The sequence below is a fragment of the Leiobunum rupestre genome, chromosome 6, assembly GCF_980474605.1.
Source record: "Leiobunum rupestre chromosome 6, qqLeiRupe1.1.hap1, whole genome shotgun sequence".
NCBI classification, from domain to species: domain Eukaryota; kingdom Metazoa; phylum Arthropoda; class Arachnida; order Opiliones; family Sclerosomatidae; genus Leiobunum; species Leiobunum rupestre.
In genome coordinates, this window is record NC_143389.1 from 45,579,765 (window position 1) to 45,602,061 (window position 22,297).

At 36.7% G+C, this 22,297-nt stretch overlaps 1 protein-coding gene across 1 annotated transcript in view; it reads right to left on the minus strand.

Annotated features, from left to right (window-relative positions):
- Positions 1–22,297, minus strand: part of LOC149941141 (cytosolic carboxypeptidase 6-like) — a 384,878-nt gene that overhangs the window by 24,436 nt on the left and 338,145 nt on the right. The window contains exon 5 of the mRNA XM_090179425.1: positions 16,658–16,874. Within this exon, the coding sequence (XP_090035551.1) occupies positions 16,658–16,874 (217 nt within the window). The remainder of the gene's footprint in view (positions 1–16,657; positions 16,875–22,297) is intronic.

The following is a 22,297-nucleotide window of genomic DNA, read 5'->3' on the forward strand; positions in this document are numbered from 1 at the left end:
TTTTACTATATATTATGAAATATTTTACTATATATTATGAAATTTTTTACTATATATTATGAAATATTTTACTATATATTATGAAATATTTTACTATATATTATGAAATATTTTACTATATATTATGAAATATTTTACTATATATTATGAAATTTTTTACTATATATTATGAAATATTTTACTATATATTATGAAATTTTTTACTATATATTATGAAATATTTTACTATATATTATGAAATATTTTACTATATATTATGAAATATTTTACTATATATTATGAAATTTTTTGCTATATATTATGAAATATTTTACTATATATTATGAAATATTTTACTATATATTATGAAATATTTTACTATATATTATGAAATATTTTACTATATATTATGAAATATTTTACTATATATTATGAAATATTTTACTATATATTATGAAATATTTTACTATATATTATGAAATATTTTACTATATATTATGAAATATTTTACTATATATTGTGAGATTTTTTACTATATATTATGAGATATTTTACTATATATTATGAAATATTTTACTATATATTATGAAATTTTTTACTATATATTATGAAATATTTTACTATATATTGTGAGATATTTTACTATATATTATGAAATATTTTACTATATATTATGAAATTTTTACTATATATTATGAAATTTTTTACTATATATTATGAAATATTTTACTATATATTATGAAATTTTTTACTATATATTATGAAATATTTTACTATATATTATGAAATATTTTACTATATATTATGAAATATTTTACTATATATTATGAAATATTTTACTATATATTATGAAATATTTTACTATATATTATGAAATATTTTACTATATATTATGAAATATTTTACTATATATTATGAAATATTTTACTATATATTATGAAATATTTTACTATATATTATGAAATATTTTACTATATATTATGAAATTTTTTAATATATATTATGAAATATTTTACTATATATTATGAAATTTTTTACTATATATTATGAAATATTTTACTATATATTATGAAATATTTTACTATATATTATGAAATATTTTACTATATATTATGAAATATTTTACTATATATTATGAAATTTTTTACTATATATTATGAAATATTTTACTATATATTGTGAGATATTTTACTATATATTATGAGATATTTTACTATATATTATGAAATATTTTACTATATATTATGAAATTTTTTACTATATATTATGAAATTTTTTACTATATATTATGAAATATTTTACTATATATTATGAAATTTTTTACTATATATTATGAAATATTTTACTATATATTATGAAATATTTTACTATATATTATGAAATATTTTACTATATATTATGAGATATTTTACTATATATTATGAGATATTTTACTATATATTATGAGATATTTTACTATATATTATGAGATATTTTACTATGTATTATTAATAATTATATTTAAAAGGTGACGATAAAAGGCGTCTGGTAGTCTTAAAATGAACAGTACACATAACTACTCTTCGCTCTTTAACCTTTAACCCCAGTTTCTCTTTCCGAGAATCCATTGAAATCCTAAGAGAAGCAATCAACAGCCATCGCATCACCGGAATGAATTAAAGAAGAAAAGATAAAGCTTTTCCAGGGATCCTATTTTAGTTATAAAGTCCTTAGATTAGCTAAGCTTGGCGAGGCCTATCGCGTCTAAGGCTAGGCTAGATTTGATATACAAACCCTGCCTTTACCCCCTCCGCCTCCATATTCTTTAAAAAAAGATTGCCAGCCGACTATACGATGAAATCCATCAAAGTCAATAGCGAAAAGATATTATCTTCCAAACACTCTTTTGTCCTTATAGGAATTTAGCGCCCTCTCTGAGCTTCTTACTGTAATTTTTTCCCCGATTCCCTTTTCTTCGCTGGTACACTCGATCTGGCTAGATCTGGTGTATAAGAGGGGGTTATGGCCGATCGGGCCATGGTGTTTCCTGTAAAATGGGGTGTAGCGCAGGAGGGGGAGGCGGTATCGAGGCTTATCGGACAGTACCGTTGATCGTAAGAGGGGGGTAAAGTCTGCTTAATATCGATCCCCCCTTCAAACGCCTAAGAGAAAACTGCCCTCTTAAGCTTCGGTTCGCGCTATAACAATTGAATTTTCCACTAAAGAAGATAAAGGGTGTGTTTTGGGGGCGATGGTATTATACGCTGCCGGTTAGGCTTAACTGCATTTCCTAGTTTCGAGAGCCAAGAAGAGCGAGAGTGAGGAACATTTTCCCGTATACAGCGAAAACCATTAGGAACCGGGAGAAAAGTAATTAAGAATCCTTAGAGTCGCAGCCTTCCTACGGAGGTTCGTTCCTATATCATGGCGCGGCCTCCACTCGACACTCTTTAGACGTCTATTCCTTTCTTCCCGCGCAACTAAATAAATCCATTGACGGAGCTCAAATTTTATATTTTAAAAGTTGTTCGTAGCGTTCGTGTCACGTACGGAGTAAACTTATTTGGTCGAGATGACGCTTTTGTTGATGGTTAACTTTCCAAAACTCGATTTTACCTCGGAGTTGGATTATAGTACTTATTTCGAATCTGTTCCATTGCGCCGAATCCCATTCGACCGAAAAAGCCGCACTTCTCCGGGTTTAGGATTCGGTTTTATCCGTTTCAGCATCTGTCAGAACAGCATGCAGTGTTACAGGGGCGTAGGAACGTTCTAGAAGTTGGAGGGGGCAAAGTGAAACGAAAAGGGGTCTGGAGAATGGTTTTGAATTTTTAATGGAGTGTAGCTTCTTCGAATGCATGTGTACTTTCACTACTATATACATTGGCGGGAAAAGACTGAAATTTAAACACAGTTGAGGTTCTATAAGCTTTATATGCTTCTAAAATGATAATTTGAGCCTTTTGAAGATTTCAACTGACCAAAAGTTGGAGGGGGCAATAACATTAGTTGCCCCTCCCAGCAAAATTCTAGGGAGGGGCATTGCCCCCCTTGCCCCCCCTGGTTCCTACGCCCCTGCAGTGTTACCTAACCTAACCTAACCTAACCTCACCTAACCTAACTTAACTTAACCTCACCTAATGGAGTAGAAAGAAAAACTATTTTTTTTGCGGTCGCTCAATTGTGAATCCATTAGAAAAATACAAAACCCGCCTTTGGGCTAATTTCATCAAAAACATTGGCGGAATTCGGTCTAATGGGATTCGGCGCAATGGGAAGATACCCTTATTTCTTGGCTGGTAGATGAATAGTCAAAACTATTCATTCCACTGGAACTACACATCCAGCTAGTGTTGCTGATAAGCGTAAAGTGAAGTACCAAATACCTACACTAACAAGGAGACTTAACCCCCGATTTTTTTTCAAACTCGGGGGTTAAGTCGACCTTAATGTACCTTGAAAGCTCCTAAAGGGAAAAGTTTCAAAGGCCATTCGTTTTGCCGTGACAACCAAAAATATTTTTAACAACTCAAGTCTGAACTTTCTCTACGTAAAATAGCATGACAAAATCACGGTTTGCCTTTGCCATTTTCAAAAACAAATTAAAAATTAAAATTTTGCCAAACAAATTGGGTAAAATTGATAAAATTAGATAATATTTATAAAATTGGCTTAAATAAATTAAATAAAGTCGTGATTTTACAATGCTATTTTGCGTAGAGAAAGTTTAAATTTGAGCTGTGTAAAAAATTTTGGTTGTCATGGCAAAACGAAAGGTCATTGAAACGTTTCCTTTTAGGAGCTTTCAAGGTAAAAAGAAATCGGGGATAAACACCTCGGGATGTCTGCTTGGAAGTGGATACTTTTCGCTTGCTCTGGAACAAAAGATGGATACACCTTTTACCGAGGGGTCGTACACTTGATATTGAATCTCAAAGTGGTTGCAGAAATCAGAAACTGATATTAGATTTCAGAGTACGATTTTCGTGTTGATTTCTAGTGTTTTAGGCTAATTTTTAGATTATATAATTATTTTTCGCTCAGATTTTGGGATTTTCAAGTTTATTCCCAGATTTATAAAATAATTTTTTGACGAATGTCAGAACCCTAGTCTTTTACGCTAAATTAAACTATTCGCTTGTCCTGATAGATAAATTTACTCTGTACCGTGAATTATTCGCTCGTTCTGGTGTAGATAAACATTTTCTACTGCTTCTCAAAAGTGGGAGTAAGAGAGTAAACTGAGAAAATCATCTGCTTATCTAGAATTCATCTGGTAAAATGGCCATCGGCCGCCATTTTGGAAAAACGATTTTACCCTGACTCGAACAATTCGCCATGCACCACAGAATTGGATTAAAATAACCATAACATCATAGGGTTACTCTTGTTACCATAATCCGAAATCTCAGAATTATCCGCTTACTAAAACTACTGGTTAGTGTTTTCTAGTACTAAGACCTATTGGGAAAGGGGATGGGGAATTTACACTGACGCGTTCATATGACGATCATTTCCAAAAGTGTTTTGCATTTTTCACTGATTTAAACTAAAAAGATTGTCGGTTAGTGGACCACTAAAAGTCAGCTAGGCTAATACCCAATGAACCACCTAAGGTAGAAGTCATCTAAAGATTTTTAATGGTTTTAAATTAGGTGACCGGCAGTGGCGTAGTGAGGAATTTTGGTAACCGGGCCAAATCAAGCAAAATTGGAGTAATTAACCCACTGAATTTCCCTAGCAAGAGCGCGACCCGTTTAGTCTTATTCCTCTATTGGGGAAAACAGGCGTAACAGCTACTGCGCAAGTGCGAAGGTATCACAAGCAGCGGCCATGCTTAAAATTTCGAATCTCGAACGTAAGCTACGCCACCTCATAGCTATTAAAGATATAAGCTATTAAAGACGCAAAAAGTACAATATTGTATAAGAGGACGCTCCGTGTGATTCTTTCGAACCTGCGCAGAGTCAGCTACTTTTCCGCCTGTAGAGGGATGACCCTAACAAGGAGACTACCCAAGGTGTTACACACCGATTTTGTTCAAACTCGGGGGATTGGTAGACCTTCATGTAACTTGAAAAATCCTAAAGGGAATTTATTTTTTTCGTCAATATTTATAAATTTTTTTATAATTTTGGTATTTTAATTTTTATTCAATTTTGTAAAATGTTTCACTAGGGCCCTTTGAATCGGTCAAAATACCATGTTATTTTCAATGGGAAAATTTCCATTTTAAGTTGTCAAAAACATATTTGTTGCCATGGCAAAACCGTTGCCCATTGAATAAAATCCCTTTAGAATTTTTACATGAAGGTCTACCAATGTTTGAACAAAATCGGTGTGTAACAGCTCAGGTAGCCTCCTTGTAAGTGTGTTAACGTTTTAGGGAAGCCAAAACGTACCTGTGTTCTTAAGTCCAAGATGGAGGTAAGAAAAATATCACCGGCGTCTGCTTAAATCGCGTCGGAAAACGTCAATTTTAGGGAATTATTTCTAATTAATAAGGGCAAGGGGCCTTCTCGTAGAGATATGGGCATAGTCACTTCTATTAAGTAAGGGTGCGGGGCCTTCTCGTAGAGATATTTGCGTTGTCACTTCTATTAAGTAAGGGCGCGGTGCCTTCTCGTAGAGATATGGGCCTCGTCACTTCTATTAAATAAGGGCGTGGGGCCTTCTCGTAGAGATTTGGACCTTGTTACTTCTATTAAGTAAGGGCGCGGGGCCTTCTCGTAGAGATATGGGCCTCGTCACTTCTATTAAATAAGGGCGTGGGGCCTTCTCGTAGAGATTTGGACCTTGTCACTTCTATTAAATAAGGGCGCGGGGCCTTCTCGTAGAGATATGGGCCTCGTCACTTCTATTAAGTAAGGGCGTGGGGCCTTCTCGTAGAGATTTGGACCTTGTCACTTCTATTAAATAAGGGTGCGGGGCCTTCTCGTAGAGATATTTGCGTTGTCACTTCTATTAAATAAGGGCGTGGGGCCTTCTCGTAGAGATATGGGCCTCGTCACTTCTATTAAATAAGGGCGCGGGGCCTTCTCGTAGAGATATGGGCCTTGTCACTTCTATTAAATAATAGCGTGGGACCTTCTCGTAGAGATTTGGACCTTGTTATTTCTATTTAATTATAGCGTGGGGCCTTCTAGTAGAGATATGGGCCTTGTCACTTCTATTAAATAAGGGCGTGGGGCCTTATCGTAGAGATATGGGCCTCGTCACTTCTATTAAATAAGGGCGTGGGGCCTTCTCGTAGAGATATGGGCCTCGTCACTTCTATTAAATAAGGGCGTGGGGCCTTCTCGTAGAGATATGGGCCTTGTCACTTCTATTAAGTAAGGGCGTGGGGCCTTCTCGTAAAGATATGAGCCTTGTGACTGTTTTTTAATAAGGCATGGGGGCGGTGGGGCCTTCTCTTAAGAAATGACCCGGTCACTTCTATTTAATAAGGGCGTGGGGCCTTCTCGTAAAGATATGGACCTTGTCACTTCTATTTAATAAGAGCGTGGGGCCTACTCGTAGAGATTTGGACCTTGTCACTTCTATTTAATAATAGCGTGGGACCTTCTCGTAGAGATTTGGACCTTGTCACTTCTATTTAATAATAGCGTGTGGCCTGCTCGTAGAGATTTGGACCTTGTCCCTTCTATTTAATAATAGCGTGAGGCCTTCTCGTAGAGATATGGGGTTGTCACTTCTATTAAATAAGGGCGTGGGGCCTTCTCGTAGAGATATGGGCCTTGTCATTTTTATTAAATAAGGGCGTGGGGCCTTCTCGTAGAGATATGGGCCTTGTCATTTTTATTAAATAAGGGCGTGGGGCCTTCTCGTAGAGATATGGGCCTTGTCACTTTTATTAAGTAAGGGCGTGGGGCCTTCTCGTAGAGATATGGGCCTTGTCACTTCTATTAAATAAGGGCGTGGGGCTTTCTCGTAGAGATATGGGCCTTGTCACTTTTATTAAATAAGGGCGCAGTGCCTTCTCGTTAAGATATGGGCTTTGTCACTTCTATTTAGGAAGGGCGCGGTGCGTTCTCGTAAAGATATGAGCCTTGTCACTGTTTTTTAATAAGGCGCGGGGGCGGTGGGGCCTTCTCTTAAGAATAATGACCCTGTCACTTCTATTTAATAAGGGCGTGGGACCTTCCCGTAGAGATATGGGCCTTGTCACTCCTATTAAATAAGGGCGTGGGGCCTTCTCGTAGAGATATGGGCCTCGTCACTTCTATTAAATAAGGGCGTGGGGCCTTCTCGTAGAGAAATGGGCCTTGTCACTTCTATTAAATAAGGGCGTGGGGCCTTCTCGTAGAGATTTGGACCTTGTTACTTCTATTAAGTAAGGGCGCGGGGCCTTCTCGTAGAGATATGGGCCTCGTCACTTCTATTAAATAAGGGCGTGGGGCCTTCTCGTAGAGATTTGGACCTTGTCACTTCTATTAAATAAGGGCGCGGGGCCTTCTCGTAGAGATATGGGCCTCGTCACTTCTATTAAGTAAGGGCGTGGGGCCTTCTCGTAGAGATTTGGACCTTGTCACTTCTATTAAATAAGGGTGCGGGGCCTTCTCGTAGAGATATTTGCGTTGTCACTTCTATTAAATAAGGGCGTGGGGCCTTCTCGTAGAGATATGGGCCTCGTCACTTCTATTAAATAAGGGCGCGGGGCCTTCTCGTAGAGATATGGGCCTTGTCACTTCTATTAAATAATAGCGTGGGACCTTCTCGTAGAGATTTGGACCTTGTTATTTCTATTTAATTATAGCGTGGGGCCTTCTAGTAGAGATATGGGCCTTATCACTTCTATTAAATAAGGGCGTGGGGCCTTATCGTAGAGATATGGGCCTCGTCACTTCTATTAAATAAGGGCGTGGGGCCTTCTCGTAGAGATATGGGCCTTGTCACTTCTATTAAATAATAGCGTGGGACCTTCTCGTAGAGATTTGGACCTTGTTATTTCTATTTAATTATAGCGTGGGGCCTTCTAGTAGAGATATGGGCCTTGTCACTTCTATTAAATAAGGGCGCGGGGCCTTATCGTAGAGATATGGGCCTCGTCACTTCTATTAAATAAGGGCGCGATGCCTTCTCGTAAAGATATGGGCTTTGTCACTTCTATTTAGTAAGGGCGCGGTGCCTTCTCGTTAAGATATGGGCTTTGTCACTTCTATTTAGTAAGGGCGCGGTGCGTTCTCCTAAAGATATGGACCTTGTCACTTCTATTTAATAATAGCGTGGGACCTTCTCGTAGAGATTTGGACCTTGTCACTTCTATTTAATAATAGCGTGTGGCCTGCTCGTAGAGATTTGGACCTTGTCCCTTCTATTTAATAATAGCGTGGGGCCTTCTCGTAGAGATATGGGCCTTGTCATTTCTATTAAATAAGGGCGTGGGGCCTTCTCGTAGAGATATGGGCCTCGTCACTTCTATTAAATAAGGGCGTGGGGCTTTCTCGTAGAGATATGGGCCTTGTCACTTCTATTAAATAAGGGCGCGATGCCTTCTCGTAAAGATATGGGCTTTGTCACTTCTATTTAGTAAGGGCGCGGTGCCTTCTCGTTAAGATATGGGCTTTGTCACTTCTATTTAGTAAGGGCGCGGTGCGTTCTCCTAAAGATATGGACCTTGTCACTTCTATTTAATAATAGCGTGGGACCTTCTCGTAGAGATTTGGACCTTGTCACTTCTATTTAATAATAGCGTGTGGCCTGCTCGTAGAGATTTGGACCTTGTCCCTTCTATTTAATAATAGCGTGGGGCCTTCTCGTAGAGATATGGGCCTTGCCATTTCTATTAAATAAGGGCGTGGGGCCTTCTCGTAGAGATATGGGCCTTGTCACTTTTATTAAGTAAGGGCGTGGGGCCTTCTCGTAGAGATATGGGCCTTGTCACTTCTATTAAATAAGGGCGTGGGGCTTTCTCGTAGAGATATGGGCCTTGTCACTTTTATTAAATAAGGGCGCGATGCCTTCTCGTAAAGATATGGGCTTTGTCACTTCTATTTAGTAAGGGCGCGGTGCCTTCTCGTTAAGATATGGGCTTTGTCACTTCTATTTAGGAAGGGCGCGGTGCGTTCTCGTAAAGATATGAGCCTTGTCACTGTTTTTTAATAAGGCGCGGGGGCGGTGGGGCCTTCTCTTAAGAATAATGACCCTGTCACTTTTATTTAATAAGGGCGTGGGGCCTTCTCGTAGAGATATGGGCCTCGTCACTTCTATTAAATAAGGGCGTGGGGCCTTCTCGTAGAGATATGGGCCTCGTCACTTCTATTAAATAAGGGCGTGGGGCCTTCTCGTAGAGATATGGGCCTCGTCACTTCTATTAAATAAGGGCGTGGGGCCTTCTCGTAGAGATATGGGCCTTGTCACTTCTATTAAATAAGTGCGTGGGGCCTTCTCGTAGAGATATGGGCCTCGTCACTTCTATTAAATAAGGGCGTGGGGCCTTCTCGTAGAGATATGGGCCTTGTCACTTCTATTAAATAAGGGCGTGGGGCCTTCTCGTAGAGATATGGACCTTGTCACTTCTATTAAATAAGGGCGTGGGGCCTTCTCGTAGAGATATGGGCCTCGTCACTTCTATTAAATAAGGGCGTGGGGCCTTCTCGTAGAGATATGGGCCTCGTCACTTCTATTAAATAAGGGCGTGGGGCCTTCTCGTAGAGATATGGACCTTGTCACTTCTATTAAATAAGGGCGTGGGGCCTTCTCGTAGAGATATGGGCCTCGTCACTTCTATTAAATAAGGGCGTGGGGCCTTCTCGTAGAGATATGGGCCTCGTCACTTCTATTAAATAAGGGCGTGGGGCCTTCTCGTAGAGATATGGGCCTTGTCACTTCTATTAAATAAGGGCGTGGGGCCTTCTCGTAGAGATATGGGCCTCGTCACTTCTATTAAATAAGGGCGTGGGGCCTTCTCGTAGAGATATGGGCGTTGTCACTTCTATTAAATAAAGGTGCGGGGGCTTCTCGAAAATATATGGGCCGTATCACTTCTATTTAGTTAGGGCGCGGGGCCTTCTCGTAGAGATATGGACCTTGTCATTTCTATTTAATAAGGGCGCGGGACCTTCTCGTTGAGGTATTGGCCTTGTTACTTCTATTTTAAAAGGACGCGCGACGCACTCACGACGGGATATTACCCAGAGCGTGGGTCGTGCGCCATTATTAAATTGAAGCACGAAAGCCTCCTAGTGCTGCGTAGCGCCATCTTCATCATACTCTGAGTAATAATGTTCCTCATTGGGAGCACCGCTTCAAATATTCTCAACATATTCTTACTACCTAAGTATAAGTAAATTTATTTTTGAATATAATACGAAGAACAATGATTCGTTTAACTTTGTCTGGTCTCGTTATAATTGCCAAGGTAATCATTTAGCGGGGGATTTACGCCGAGCTTATATCGCCCGATTTTAATCAGTTTAAGTTTCGCTTCCGGTGGCTGGAAATATTTGAACCACGTTGAACCGCGACTCCGGCCTGAGGTTAATCTGTTCATTGTACAGATACGAAGTGCGTAGATATTTTACGTCGTTAATTGGATCAGTTAAAACGAGAATGCTGTGGAAATATAGCGTATTCCGCGATGGAAAGTTTATGGATGTCAGAAAATAACGCGGGGCTAGTCCGACACCCGACTTGGGCTCGACGCTACCTGGAACCTAGCGATTATTTGGAAACAAAGATAAGGAGAGGGTGCGGTTTGAATGGAAGGTTGAGGTGGCGACTTCGCGTTGCCCAAAGACCGAATCTAAGTTGGTTTAATTTAATTAGACGGTTTCTAATTGGAGAGCCGGTTTGGAAACGGCGATAATTGAAAGCTTCGGAAGACCAACCGGACATTCTCTCGGCGTATCAAGCCCAGTCAGTCCTGACTGGCTTAAAATAGACCGCCTTCGGGTTAGCTGACTTTAACACTTCCTTTCTCCGTCGGACGAGGGCGCCACCAGTCCCGCCACCCTGTTTATTTACGCTCTTCGTGTAATCAAATTAAAGGTGACGATCGAGTGCCCTTTATACGTCTATGCGTGTATATATATTTGGGGAAACTCGTTACGCATTTTATCGCTATTATGAACGCGCTCTTGTCCGCCTTCGTTTAAATCAGCGGCCAATATTCTGCGCGGCCGCTCTGCTTCACTTTTAAATTCGGGCTCTAACTAGGGCTGCGGCGGAAGCAACTTTGTAGCGGAACCATCCCCCGCTTGTTTGCCCACTTAATAAGTCGCGCTCTGGGATTTAATTTATTGATCTTGTAGTTCCCGTCAACTGTTCATTTATTAGAACTTATAAGTGATGAATGCGCGAAATTTATTTAGCTACCCCCCTCCCCCTTCCTTGTTAGCCGACAACATTATTTTTTCGAGTTCCAAGTTTTCATCCTGTTTTTCGATACACCAATTCGCATATAAGAAGGGAGAAGAACCTTTTACATGGGTACCGCCATTGTGTGTTAATTTTTAATAATCTACTTGTTACTAGATGGCGCCATCAGTTTACAATCCGAAATAACAAAAATGATAAAACCCGCGAAAGTCTAATTTAAATTGTGGTTATTTAAAAGCTGAAATTTTTAATAACTATATTTTCTAAAATATTTTATATAAACTTTCAGCTTGAAATAACACTTAAATTATATAATAAATATAATAATTTAACCCCCCCCCCCAAATTTTTCGCCAAAATATCAACGCTGGTGTCATCTAGTGTAGAAACACGAAAATAAAATTTTATACTCGATGGCGGTTTCTAAAGGTTGGTTTCCCTGTATGTAATATGCGAATTGGTTTAATAAACTATGATGTCCAGGGGGGGGGGGGTGAATAGATGGTCGGCCGTGCAAAGCACAAAGGCATTAACGAACAATTTTTCGATTTACAGATTTTGGTTTTATTTCACCTTATGTTATACGTTAAATTCAATTTTCAACTAATTTTCGAATTTAAAATTTTTGTTCTTAGAGAAATGACTGGTTGCAAAACGCATTATTTTAGGTTTTTGCATTGTTTTCATATCAAAAACATATTAATTTGTTTATTTTCTTTAAAAGTCAAATCAAGACGCATTTTTTTCGCGTTTTAAGACATAAATAGTCGCGCGCTTAGTTTTAGCCTACTTCCAGAATGTGAAGTTACAGTCTTGTTTACAGTCACATAAATTATTTAATTGATTTAATCCATGAAATGGAGCCACTTCCAACTTTTTCAAATCCTTCGTAAGTTTTCCACAAACATTTAATTAGGAAATATTGGAAACTCTCCAACATATACGTGGTAAAAAGCATTTTTTTAATGATATTTCTGAAATATCGTTTGGCCTGTAAATAGTTTATAGAATATAACTTGAGTTGAAAAATCCAAGTCTACTATATAAACTTGAAAGAATAAGTTGAGGTATCTTAAGGCAAAGAAAGTTTGAATTTCGCGGGTTTTCTCCATATTTTGGTTTTAGTCGTTAATGCTTTTGTGCTTTGCACGGCAGTGGTAGTAACGTGACTTTGTGGACAACTGCAGCGGCATCTATCCTAAGAAACACGAACTAGTTTTCATTTTATTTGGCTAATGCCGGTTTAAATTTTGATCGATTCATCTAAATTATCTAGTTATTATTATTATTTAAAACATTTTGTAATAGAAAGTTGTAAGTTAATAAGCTGTCTGCAGTATCTGGAAGGAATAAATTTTTTCTTTTCCCCCGTCACACGGTTAAATATGAATACGAGTTACCGAATCGAAGTTGGCTGTGAAATAGTAGTCACGTGATTTGGTTTTCCCATTTTAACAAGTTAGTTAAGATCAAATTTACTTTATAGTTACGCCTATTATCACGGGGCCACGCCAGGACCATAAATAAATAATAGGGATGGAAAAACTTCAGTATATGATTGGTCGAATATGCTATCACGAGGTACGAAAGGGGTGGGGATATTCGAATTTCACCCAGATAATTCAAACGTTGGTTCTGGCCCTTTAAGTTTTAACTTAGCCGGCTGGACAAGTATTTTCAGCGCGAACTTGCCACCTTCTAAATTTACGCTTTTATACTCATTATGACCAGTAACTCGAGTTAAAATTGAAGACGAAAACTGTTTATAAGTATCCTGTTACTAGAACTCGGGGTTCGGATAAGAAATATCCGTTTTATTGGTTTTTATCCATAACCGAAAATTATTTAAATAAAAACTTATTTTTTGCATATTGAATTGTTTTATAACCCCGAATATTATCCATAAATAAACGCTATAGGCCCATTCTACCGAATTCCAAATCAACCGACACATTTTAAAATTCGATATAGAATGAACGATATAATAAAATTATAGAAATTGAATTTTGTATCCATGGTTAAAAATGTATAATAAAATTAAAATAACACGACTGATACTTCATGGTTTAAAAAAAATGTAATTGTTATAAACGTTAAAATTGCGAGCTTTCGGGTACGTGACCCCTTGTCTAGCACTAGGTTTACAATAAACTTATCTCCCTTTTCATTATTAACAATTCATTTTTTACATTCATTCATTTTTAATTCCCCCCAATTTTTAATACACATTTTCTCTTTATCTAAATTTAATTTCCCGTCATTTTTTATTGAGACGGCTACTTTAAAATGAACGATAACTAAACGATATTCCCATTCGACCGAAAAAAAACGATTCTCTATTAAATCGCGTATTTTAATAAGTGAACTAATATAAGAATTAAATAAGAAATAAAACTAAGCTTACCTAACGTAACTTTACATAACCCAACCTAACCTAACCCAACCCAACCCAACCCAACCTAACCTATCCTAACCAAACCTAACCTAATCTAACCTAATCTAACCTAAGCAAACCTAACCTAACGTAACCTAACCTAACCTAACCTAACCTAACCTAAAATTAAATAGCAATATTTAAAAATAAAAATAAAAATTAATACCCAATACTACAATTCGACTTTCCATTTTTCTATTGCAACTCCATCTCCGAAGCTAAAATATCGCCTGAAATTCATACAAATGTAACAGAATTTATTCAATATTATAACATTCCCCATCGTTAATTCATATTCCAAGCGGAATATTACACTGATATTAGATAATTAATTGAAATTATTGAAACTTATTTCAACATTTGTGTTTGAACTTACCTCCCCCAACGGAGACTCGAACCCGGATTTCCTGAACTGCCGTTGGATGCTCTACCTCGAGACCACGGATGGTTGGAAACCACTCTTAATTTCCTTTAGTTTATTTTCATTGTTTTTTTATTTAAATATAAATATATATATATACCTATATTTTTATTTGTGTCGGTCGAATAGGATTATCGTTCTTCGAAATATCGCTTAATCGAAAGTTATTAAATATCGTACTGAAAAATCGAAAATGTGTCGGTCGAATGATAATTCGGTCCAACAGGAAAACCCCAAATAAACAGTTAACCGAAACTTTTATAAATAATCGAAAATTTGGCTGTTAATTTATCTGTATGGTTGAAGTTTACAATAGGTGTTTTCGTAAATCTGGCGCTTCACTTTTTACTGTTGGGAGTACCGCCAACCGAGGCATTTTTTAGTTGGCCGTAAAAGCCGTTTTTTTTTCGGTTTCGTCTAAAGTGTCGCCTGTTAAAGTTTGTTTTTTTTTACTTAGACCGTTTCGATCGTTTCACCATCTTTTTAGGTTAAATTGTTATTTAATAAACTAGAGAATTATTAGTTAAACATTTGAAACTTATTTTGAAAGTTTCAAGATATTATAAATTGCTTTTCTTGTATATCTAAATGTATGTACCATATACAAACTTTTGATAGTGCCATTATTTCCGATAGGCCTTGTCCTACGTAAAGAAAACCTTAAAACTACACGACAAACAATATAAAATATATTAAAACATACCTAGGAATATTTTCATTTATGGAGTCCATAACCCACCCAACACTTTGCCAACAAATAAAATAAATACTAAAATACTAAATAGGACCAAAATTGTTTTTTTCTCAAAGGCCGCTGCTGTTTCACTGTCACCCAGTGTACCTGAAGCAGACGCCAAATTCGAAAAAAAAAAACTCATAACCCGTTTCTATGACGTTTTTGTGACGTCGACCCCAACAGTAAAACAAGTTCGTCGGTGGGGAAAACAATTTGCTTATTCAGCTATTGTAAAATATGTAAATACATTTGGAATTTCAAAGGATATATGGACACCAATGTTGCGAAATCGGCTCAAGAAACGGGCGGGGCTTAAACTACGTCAAATGCAATACGTATCGGCGTTTTTCAAATTCATTGGCTGGCTACCGTCGCTATGAAGACGCGTCACTAATAGAAAATGAAAGACACTAACTCGGAAAATAAATTTACTAGAAAATGAATTTAAGAAACCCCGATTAGTTCTGACAGGGAAGATGTAGAAATATTTGTCATGTTCTTCGGAAAGATGGTCTAGTTCGGAGTAAAATCGCGTATTTAGACAAGGCTTAATGTCGAATAGGAGCCGAGTCTAGCTTAGCACGTCGCGAGAAAAATATACGCTGTAAACCACACCATAGCCTACCCTAGACATTCGTAATTTAACTTATTTATTATATATGTAAAATCATTCGAGTGTTCTTCGTATTTTGTCCGTAAATGGCGAGATATTTAAAATGCTATAAATAGTTTTCATCAAGCGTGAATTTAAAAAGAAAGTGGTAGGATGTTTAAAATGTTTAGGCCTGGACTAATCATGGAAGAAGAATCTAAGGAGACTCACTGTTCCGGATATTTTGAAACGGTAGTCGTGACCTAAATCAGAAGGCTTACTTTGATGCGCCTCAAGAATTCTGTTCAACTATCACTGCGAGTCGGGGCTTAGGAGGCAGTACGTGCTTAGTTCATAATTTTTTTTTAAGTTTAGAAATGAAATGGATTCGAATAAATTTTATTAAAAAATCTCAGCCATACTGGTTATTTTTACTTAACACAATGGTTAATTACCATTACTTAAACTTTTAAAGGCCCAATTTCAAAAATAAAAGGTCTAAAACTTACTAAGCCTAATCATTTATCCCCCCTTTTCGGCTTTCCGTTGCTATATGCAACGCGTTTTGAAATTTTTAATGTTTAGGCTTAGTTTCTCTTTTCGATTTGATAGTCGCCAGCCAGATTTCCCGCACGGTACTGACGAGTTCCAAATAGAACGAAACCGGTCTACCGTTGGAATTTCTGGCTATTTTATTTATTTTTAATTTAGTTTATTACTCGAAGATCTATTTGATCCGAGTTTCGCGTTGCTCGAAGACCTATCGGTACGAGTTATTAGTAAGTTTTTAAATTTCTTCAAATTTGTTTAGGATTTAGCTATATTATCCCTTTTAATTATGGACTTATCTACTTTTTCGCGTATTTTATAATCATTTATCCGACAACAACGGCACCATTTTGTCAAAATTGAACGTGAACGCTCCAGCTATTCTAGGAAACTACGCCGGAAATCGACTTCAGCGACGTCAAGTTTGTCCACATAGCACAAAAATTATCCGTGATTTTCCTATTTCCAGTATTAATGCGTGCTTTTTAAAGCCTAAACAGTGAGTTCCCTTAGAATCTTGGTCCATGGACTAATGAAACCTAGAATGCTAATAAGGTGCACGTTCTTAGGCTAAATGTATCGCCTTTACAAAAAACAATGGATGACCGGTGCTCGCGCGTTAATTTGGTGACAATACGAGAAACTGACCACAGATTCTCCGAGCTGTTCTCTCTTCATATACGGGGATAGCTTTTGTTCCTCAAGTTCGAGGTATCTCTGTAGGCGAGAGAAGGAGTAAGGATAGCAGAAGGCGAACTGGTAAACATCTTCCTCTTTGTCGAAGGCGAAGGCGAAGGAGAGAACGTGGTTTCCTCGGTGATTCGGGCTCCGGTAGTAATACACGTGCTCCGCTGGCACGCGATGCCTGCAACGAAAGACAATCTTATTTACCTTCCATCCAGGATGCTTACTCGCCCACCTAGTAAAACTAAAAGATCCTTTTAACAATAATTTTCTCTAAATACGTAAATATTTCGATTGGGTTCCAAATGTGCTGTAGCGTAAAGCTCCCATTCTCTTCCTAAAAATACTTATCTTTAAGAAAGCTTTTGGTCTGCTTAGCATATATTCAAAAATATACCTTAAATTGTATATTTATAGGCTTCGAGCTTAGGAAATAGAGCGCCATCTGCCCTAATATCCGTGAACTAAATATTTGAAGAAATAGCAGACGACTTTTGAAATTCAATATTTTTCGGTTGAAACTCTCAGCTGTTGTGCAGAGATAATTTTGAACGAGCAGACAGCTTTCATATATTCAATTTAAAACTCGGTCGGTAGGCGTCGATACTTGTGACCAAAATTTAAACTACGCACGAAACTTATAGTGGATAACCTAATTTAACATTTTAAATTTAGATCCCCCTCTTAGAAACGAAAAAGCAAAACTAAACGCATTGACATCAGTTAGGTTTCTTTAAATTTTAACAAAATATTTTTCAAATTCAAGTTTGAAAAATAACAAATATTTCATTATTTTATTTCGAATATTAAAACTAAATATTTTTTTAAACCTACGTATAGCGGCGCCACTGTCGTCAGGGCCGGATTAACACTATTGGCAGCCCTGTGCAAAGTAGAATTTAGGGCTCCTAAATCAATTCGAACCTTACTTTTTTACTGGAAATAATAATAAAAAAAAATGGAAAAAACTAGGGTTGTTAATTTTCCGGAAAAATAAAACGCGGAAAAATTTTCAGAAAATTGAAACATAAATTACTTTTTAAGGGTTTTTAAGGTTTTTAACTTTTTATCGATATAAAATGTCTAATATCAGTAGACATACTACAAAACGTCGGGCTCGTCTCGGGCTCATATTTTTTTAACTAAATAGGAGAGCTCGTATCGGGCTCATATTTTTTTAACTAAATACGAGAGCTCGTCTCGGGCTCATATTTTTTTAACAAAATAGGAGAGCTCGTCTCGGGCTCATATTTTTTTAACAAAATAGGAGAGCTCGTCTCGGGCTCATATTTTTTTAACTAAATACGAGAGCTCGTCTCGGGCTCATAATTTTTAACTAAATAGGAGAGCCCGTCCCGGGCTCATACGTTTTTTCTTAAATACGAGAGCTCGTCTCGGGATCATATTTTTTTATCCTAAACAAAAGAGTTCGTCTCGAACTTACATAATTATACATAAAATAATATATCACCTCAGGAATCCATACCTCTACTTGCAATGCTTATCCTGCCGTATCGCGTATGGTAAGATCAGTCTGACGGCTTTGGCCCCGCCTACGAAAGCAAAAATCCCCTCTGCGCGCGCTCCCCTCTCACCTAGTTGTTTGTTAAGTTAACATAGTGACGTCAAAACAACCGTCAGCCACATCGAGACGAAAATCTGCCTCGGTAAACATTCCAAGTAGAGGTATGGATTCTTGATCACCTTTTAAATCAGATGTTTTTCTTTCCTATCCACTATCAAATCAATACAATCCAATTTCACTTCGGTTAGGCCTAGCTACTAGCTCTAGCAGTAGGAGCCAAGGCTCGTTACAAAAATATGGTCTCAGCTCGGACTAGTAGTAATACACTATATTATATTGGACTCAGCTCAGGCCCACAGCAATTTACTATTTTTTAATGGTCTCATCTCGAGCTCACAAAAATACGGTTTAATATAAAGGTCTCATCTCGGGCTCAAATTAAATGACCACAACGTTTTGGTCTCTTCTCGGGCTCGCATCATTCTCATAGTAAAGCCTGGGCTCAGTCTCAAATCGAGCTCGGGCTCTTCCACGTTCACACTAGCCACTAGAGCCCAAAACCCAGTTTAGGTCGGTTTGTATGCCAGTTTTGACCGCCTACGATAATTCTTAGTTCAAACGTGCGAAATCGCTTCACCCCAGTTCGCTTATAGCCAAGGCTTAACGCCATTTCAAATTATGACTAGAATTTTGAAAATACTAAAATGTATCCCAAAACAATTTGTTTATCTAGTTTACTATACATATAGTAATATTATTTGACATTATTTAGAATTTTATCCCCATTATTTTTGAAAATACGAGCAATTTTACTTCCCCCCCAGCCGCCTTGTCGTTTTGAAAGGGATTCTAAGCGAACCGACTGGGACGAGTTGCTTCCCGAACCAACACGAAGCGATTTCTCACGCTAGTTTTGAAAACTAGTTATCAAAAACGAAGCGAATTTAGGGGTAAGTGTGAACGTAGCGGTGAGACGAGCCCATTCAGCTATGGCCCTGACTGCAGTATCTGGTTTAGCAGAAGCTAGTCCTAACTGGCGCTAGTTGTATGGCTTGGTTGTCTAATTATTTTAGTAGTAAACATTCGAATCTTTTCACGAAAGGTAGTCCCAGTTGAAAGAAAATCTCTCCGTTTTCGATTGACGAACGAAAGTTTATTTTTTGTTTGGGAACGAGTATTAAAAAAAACGCGCCAATGAAAAGGCCGAGGCTTAATGTCGATAAATAATTTTCCGGAAAAAATAGATAACGTTATTCCGAGCGAAACCTCAATGTTGATGGTGAAAGCGGAGTTACGTAGAATTCCCCCGAGGCGAAAGAGAACTTGGACATTTTTGGCCGTTGGCGAAAACCTCTTTTAATCATTTTACGCAAAAGTAAAGGGAGAGCTAAAGCCAAGGCCCGAAATTTAAGCCTACGGGCCGCGTTCTCGTTAAACGGACAAGAGAGAAATGGAGAGGGCGGCGGTGGCAGCGATGGAATGCGGCCGCCCGTTTTCGAGATAGATACCGGTTCAAGGCGGGGAGGAAAGCCACGGATCCCATCATCGTTTCCAACTACGCCAAATTCCTTCCCTTTTCCATAAAGAAAGAGAAAGAAAGCGAAAAAAGGGCGCTGTAAACTCTCCCCTCCTATACGCGTGAGCGTCCCAAATATATTGCTCGCAATTTCCAATGCGCTACTGGCTCGTAAACACTTTTATTCCCGAGTAATGGTTGCCCAAAACCATCGAGGAAGGAAGTCTATTGATGTAAGCTCAATACCAGCTCGTGCCCTTCACTTCCATCTCACCCTTCCCTCGCTATTTCATACCGTATTTCTTATATACTTTCCTTAATGCCTTTTTTTTTCGACGGAGCGTGTTATCAACATTTGTATCATATTAATTTTTAGTGAAATTAAACCTATTTCTTCTCTTTAAAAACATGCGATATTTCATATTTCTTCCATTACGTAAACTGGACATCCTTATTAGACACAAGTACCTGATAATAGCCATTAAATTTTGGGGTAAATAATTATAAATAACGTTATGTTATAAAATGCAAAATTATATTGTTGAAGAATTATCTCAAAAAGTAAATTCAAAACCACATTTATCAGTAACTTACGTGTGACGTTTTCGTGATGTAAACAATTTTTAAAAATTTTCAATAGGCCTTTCTATAAATTCGCTAACAATGCCCAACTTGTTCTTGAAATTATGCAGTCAAACCTATGGACGAATTCATTAGCTGGCTTTAGTGGGAGAGCTGGGGAACCATTGTTGAAGTTAGAAAAAAACAGTAAACAAGAGGACCACGTTAATTTATAGAAAGGCCTATTGCGAGTTTTTGGGTTTTAGAACGTTTTTTCATGAATGATTTTCTTCGATTTCGCAAAATATAATTTTATATTTACCATTACCAGTGTGCAATTTTAAAGAAGTGGAATTTTTTAGAACATACGTACGTCGTGCTAGCAGATCCAACCAATCATATTCTGCCATTTTCCTATGTCTTGTTCCGTAGTTAATTAAAATTCCGGTAGACTCAAATTTTCAAAATTGCCGTGAATTTTCATGGCAGCTAATTTGGCTTCACGTGCCGATCAAAACTAATCAAAACGAGGAATATTTTTATCCGAGTGTGCTAAAGATGGCGCTACACAACCTTAGGTGACTTTCGATCCACGGCTCGCGGCGCACGCTTGGTGACGCGTTCCAATTGGTGTTGTGTAGCGCCATTTTCAGCGTGGTCGAATTAAAAATATTCCTCATGAAACACTAACAAACTGTCAACCTGATTTATTTTGGATAAATTTATTAAATTAATAAACACTTAATAACGGTAAATGTTTTAAATGGAAATTTAATTTTGAAATAGTGATGAAAATAATTATATCGTAAATAAAATTATAAGAACGTAGTTGAAACGATTAGATCGTAATTTAAACGATTATTTAATAATTTAAATTATTAGAAGTTTATTTAAATTATTAGAAGTTTATTGGGTCTAGATTAGTATTGAAATGAAATGAAATTAGGATTGAAATGAAATGAAATTAGGATTTAAATGAAATGAAATTAGGATTGAAATGAAATGAAATTAGGATTTAAATGAAATGAAATTAGGATTGAAATGAAATGAAATTAGGATGGAAATGAAATGAAATTAGGATTGAAATGAAATGAAATTAGGATTGAAATGAAATGAAATTAGGATTGGAATGAAATGGAATTAGGATTGAAATGAAATGAAATTAGGATTTAAATGAAATGAAATTAGGATTGAAATGAAATGAAATTAGGATTGAAATGAAATGAAATTAGGATTGAAATGAAATGAAATTAGGATTGAAATGAAATGAAATTAGGATTGAAATTAAATGAAATTAGGATTGAAATGAAATGAAATTAGGATTGAAATGAAATGAAATTAGGATTGAAATGAAATGAAATTAGGATTGAAATGAAATGAAATTAGGATTGAAATGAAATGAAATTAGGATTGAAATGAAATGAAATTAGGATTGAAATGAAATTAAATTAGGATTGAAATGATTAAATTAGGATTGAAATGATTAAATTATGATTTCAATGATTAAAATTTAATTGAAATGATTAAATTATGATTTCAATGATTAAAATTTAATTCAAATGATAAAATTATGATTTCAATTATTAAGATTTAATTGAAATGATTAAATTATGATTTCAATTATTAAAATTTAATTGAAATGATTAAATTATGATTTCAATGATTAAAATTTAATTGAAATGATTAAATCATGATTTCAATTATTAAAATTTAATTGAAATGATTAAATTATGATTTCAATTATTAAAATTTAATTGAATATTTAAAAATATTTGATTTATTATAAACAACCAAATTTCGTGTTTTATCCCCCCCCCCCCCGGACTCGAGAATCTCAGAACCGCTTGGTTGAATCTACCCGCAGCGCCATCTCGCGAACGAAATATTTTTTCCCCGGTTTTATCGTTTCTCGGTCGGAACTGTCGTCCGCTACGACATTCTCCTTGGCTTTTTAACCTAGTTATATTGGTAGATTGTAGTTAATCGCGTTTTTAATACGCCT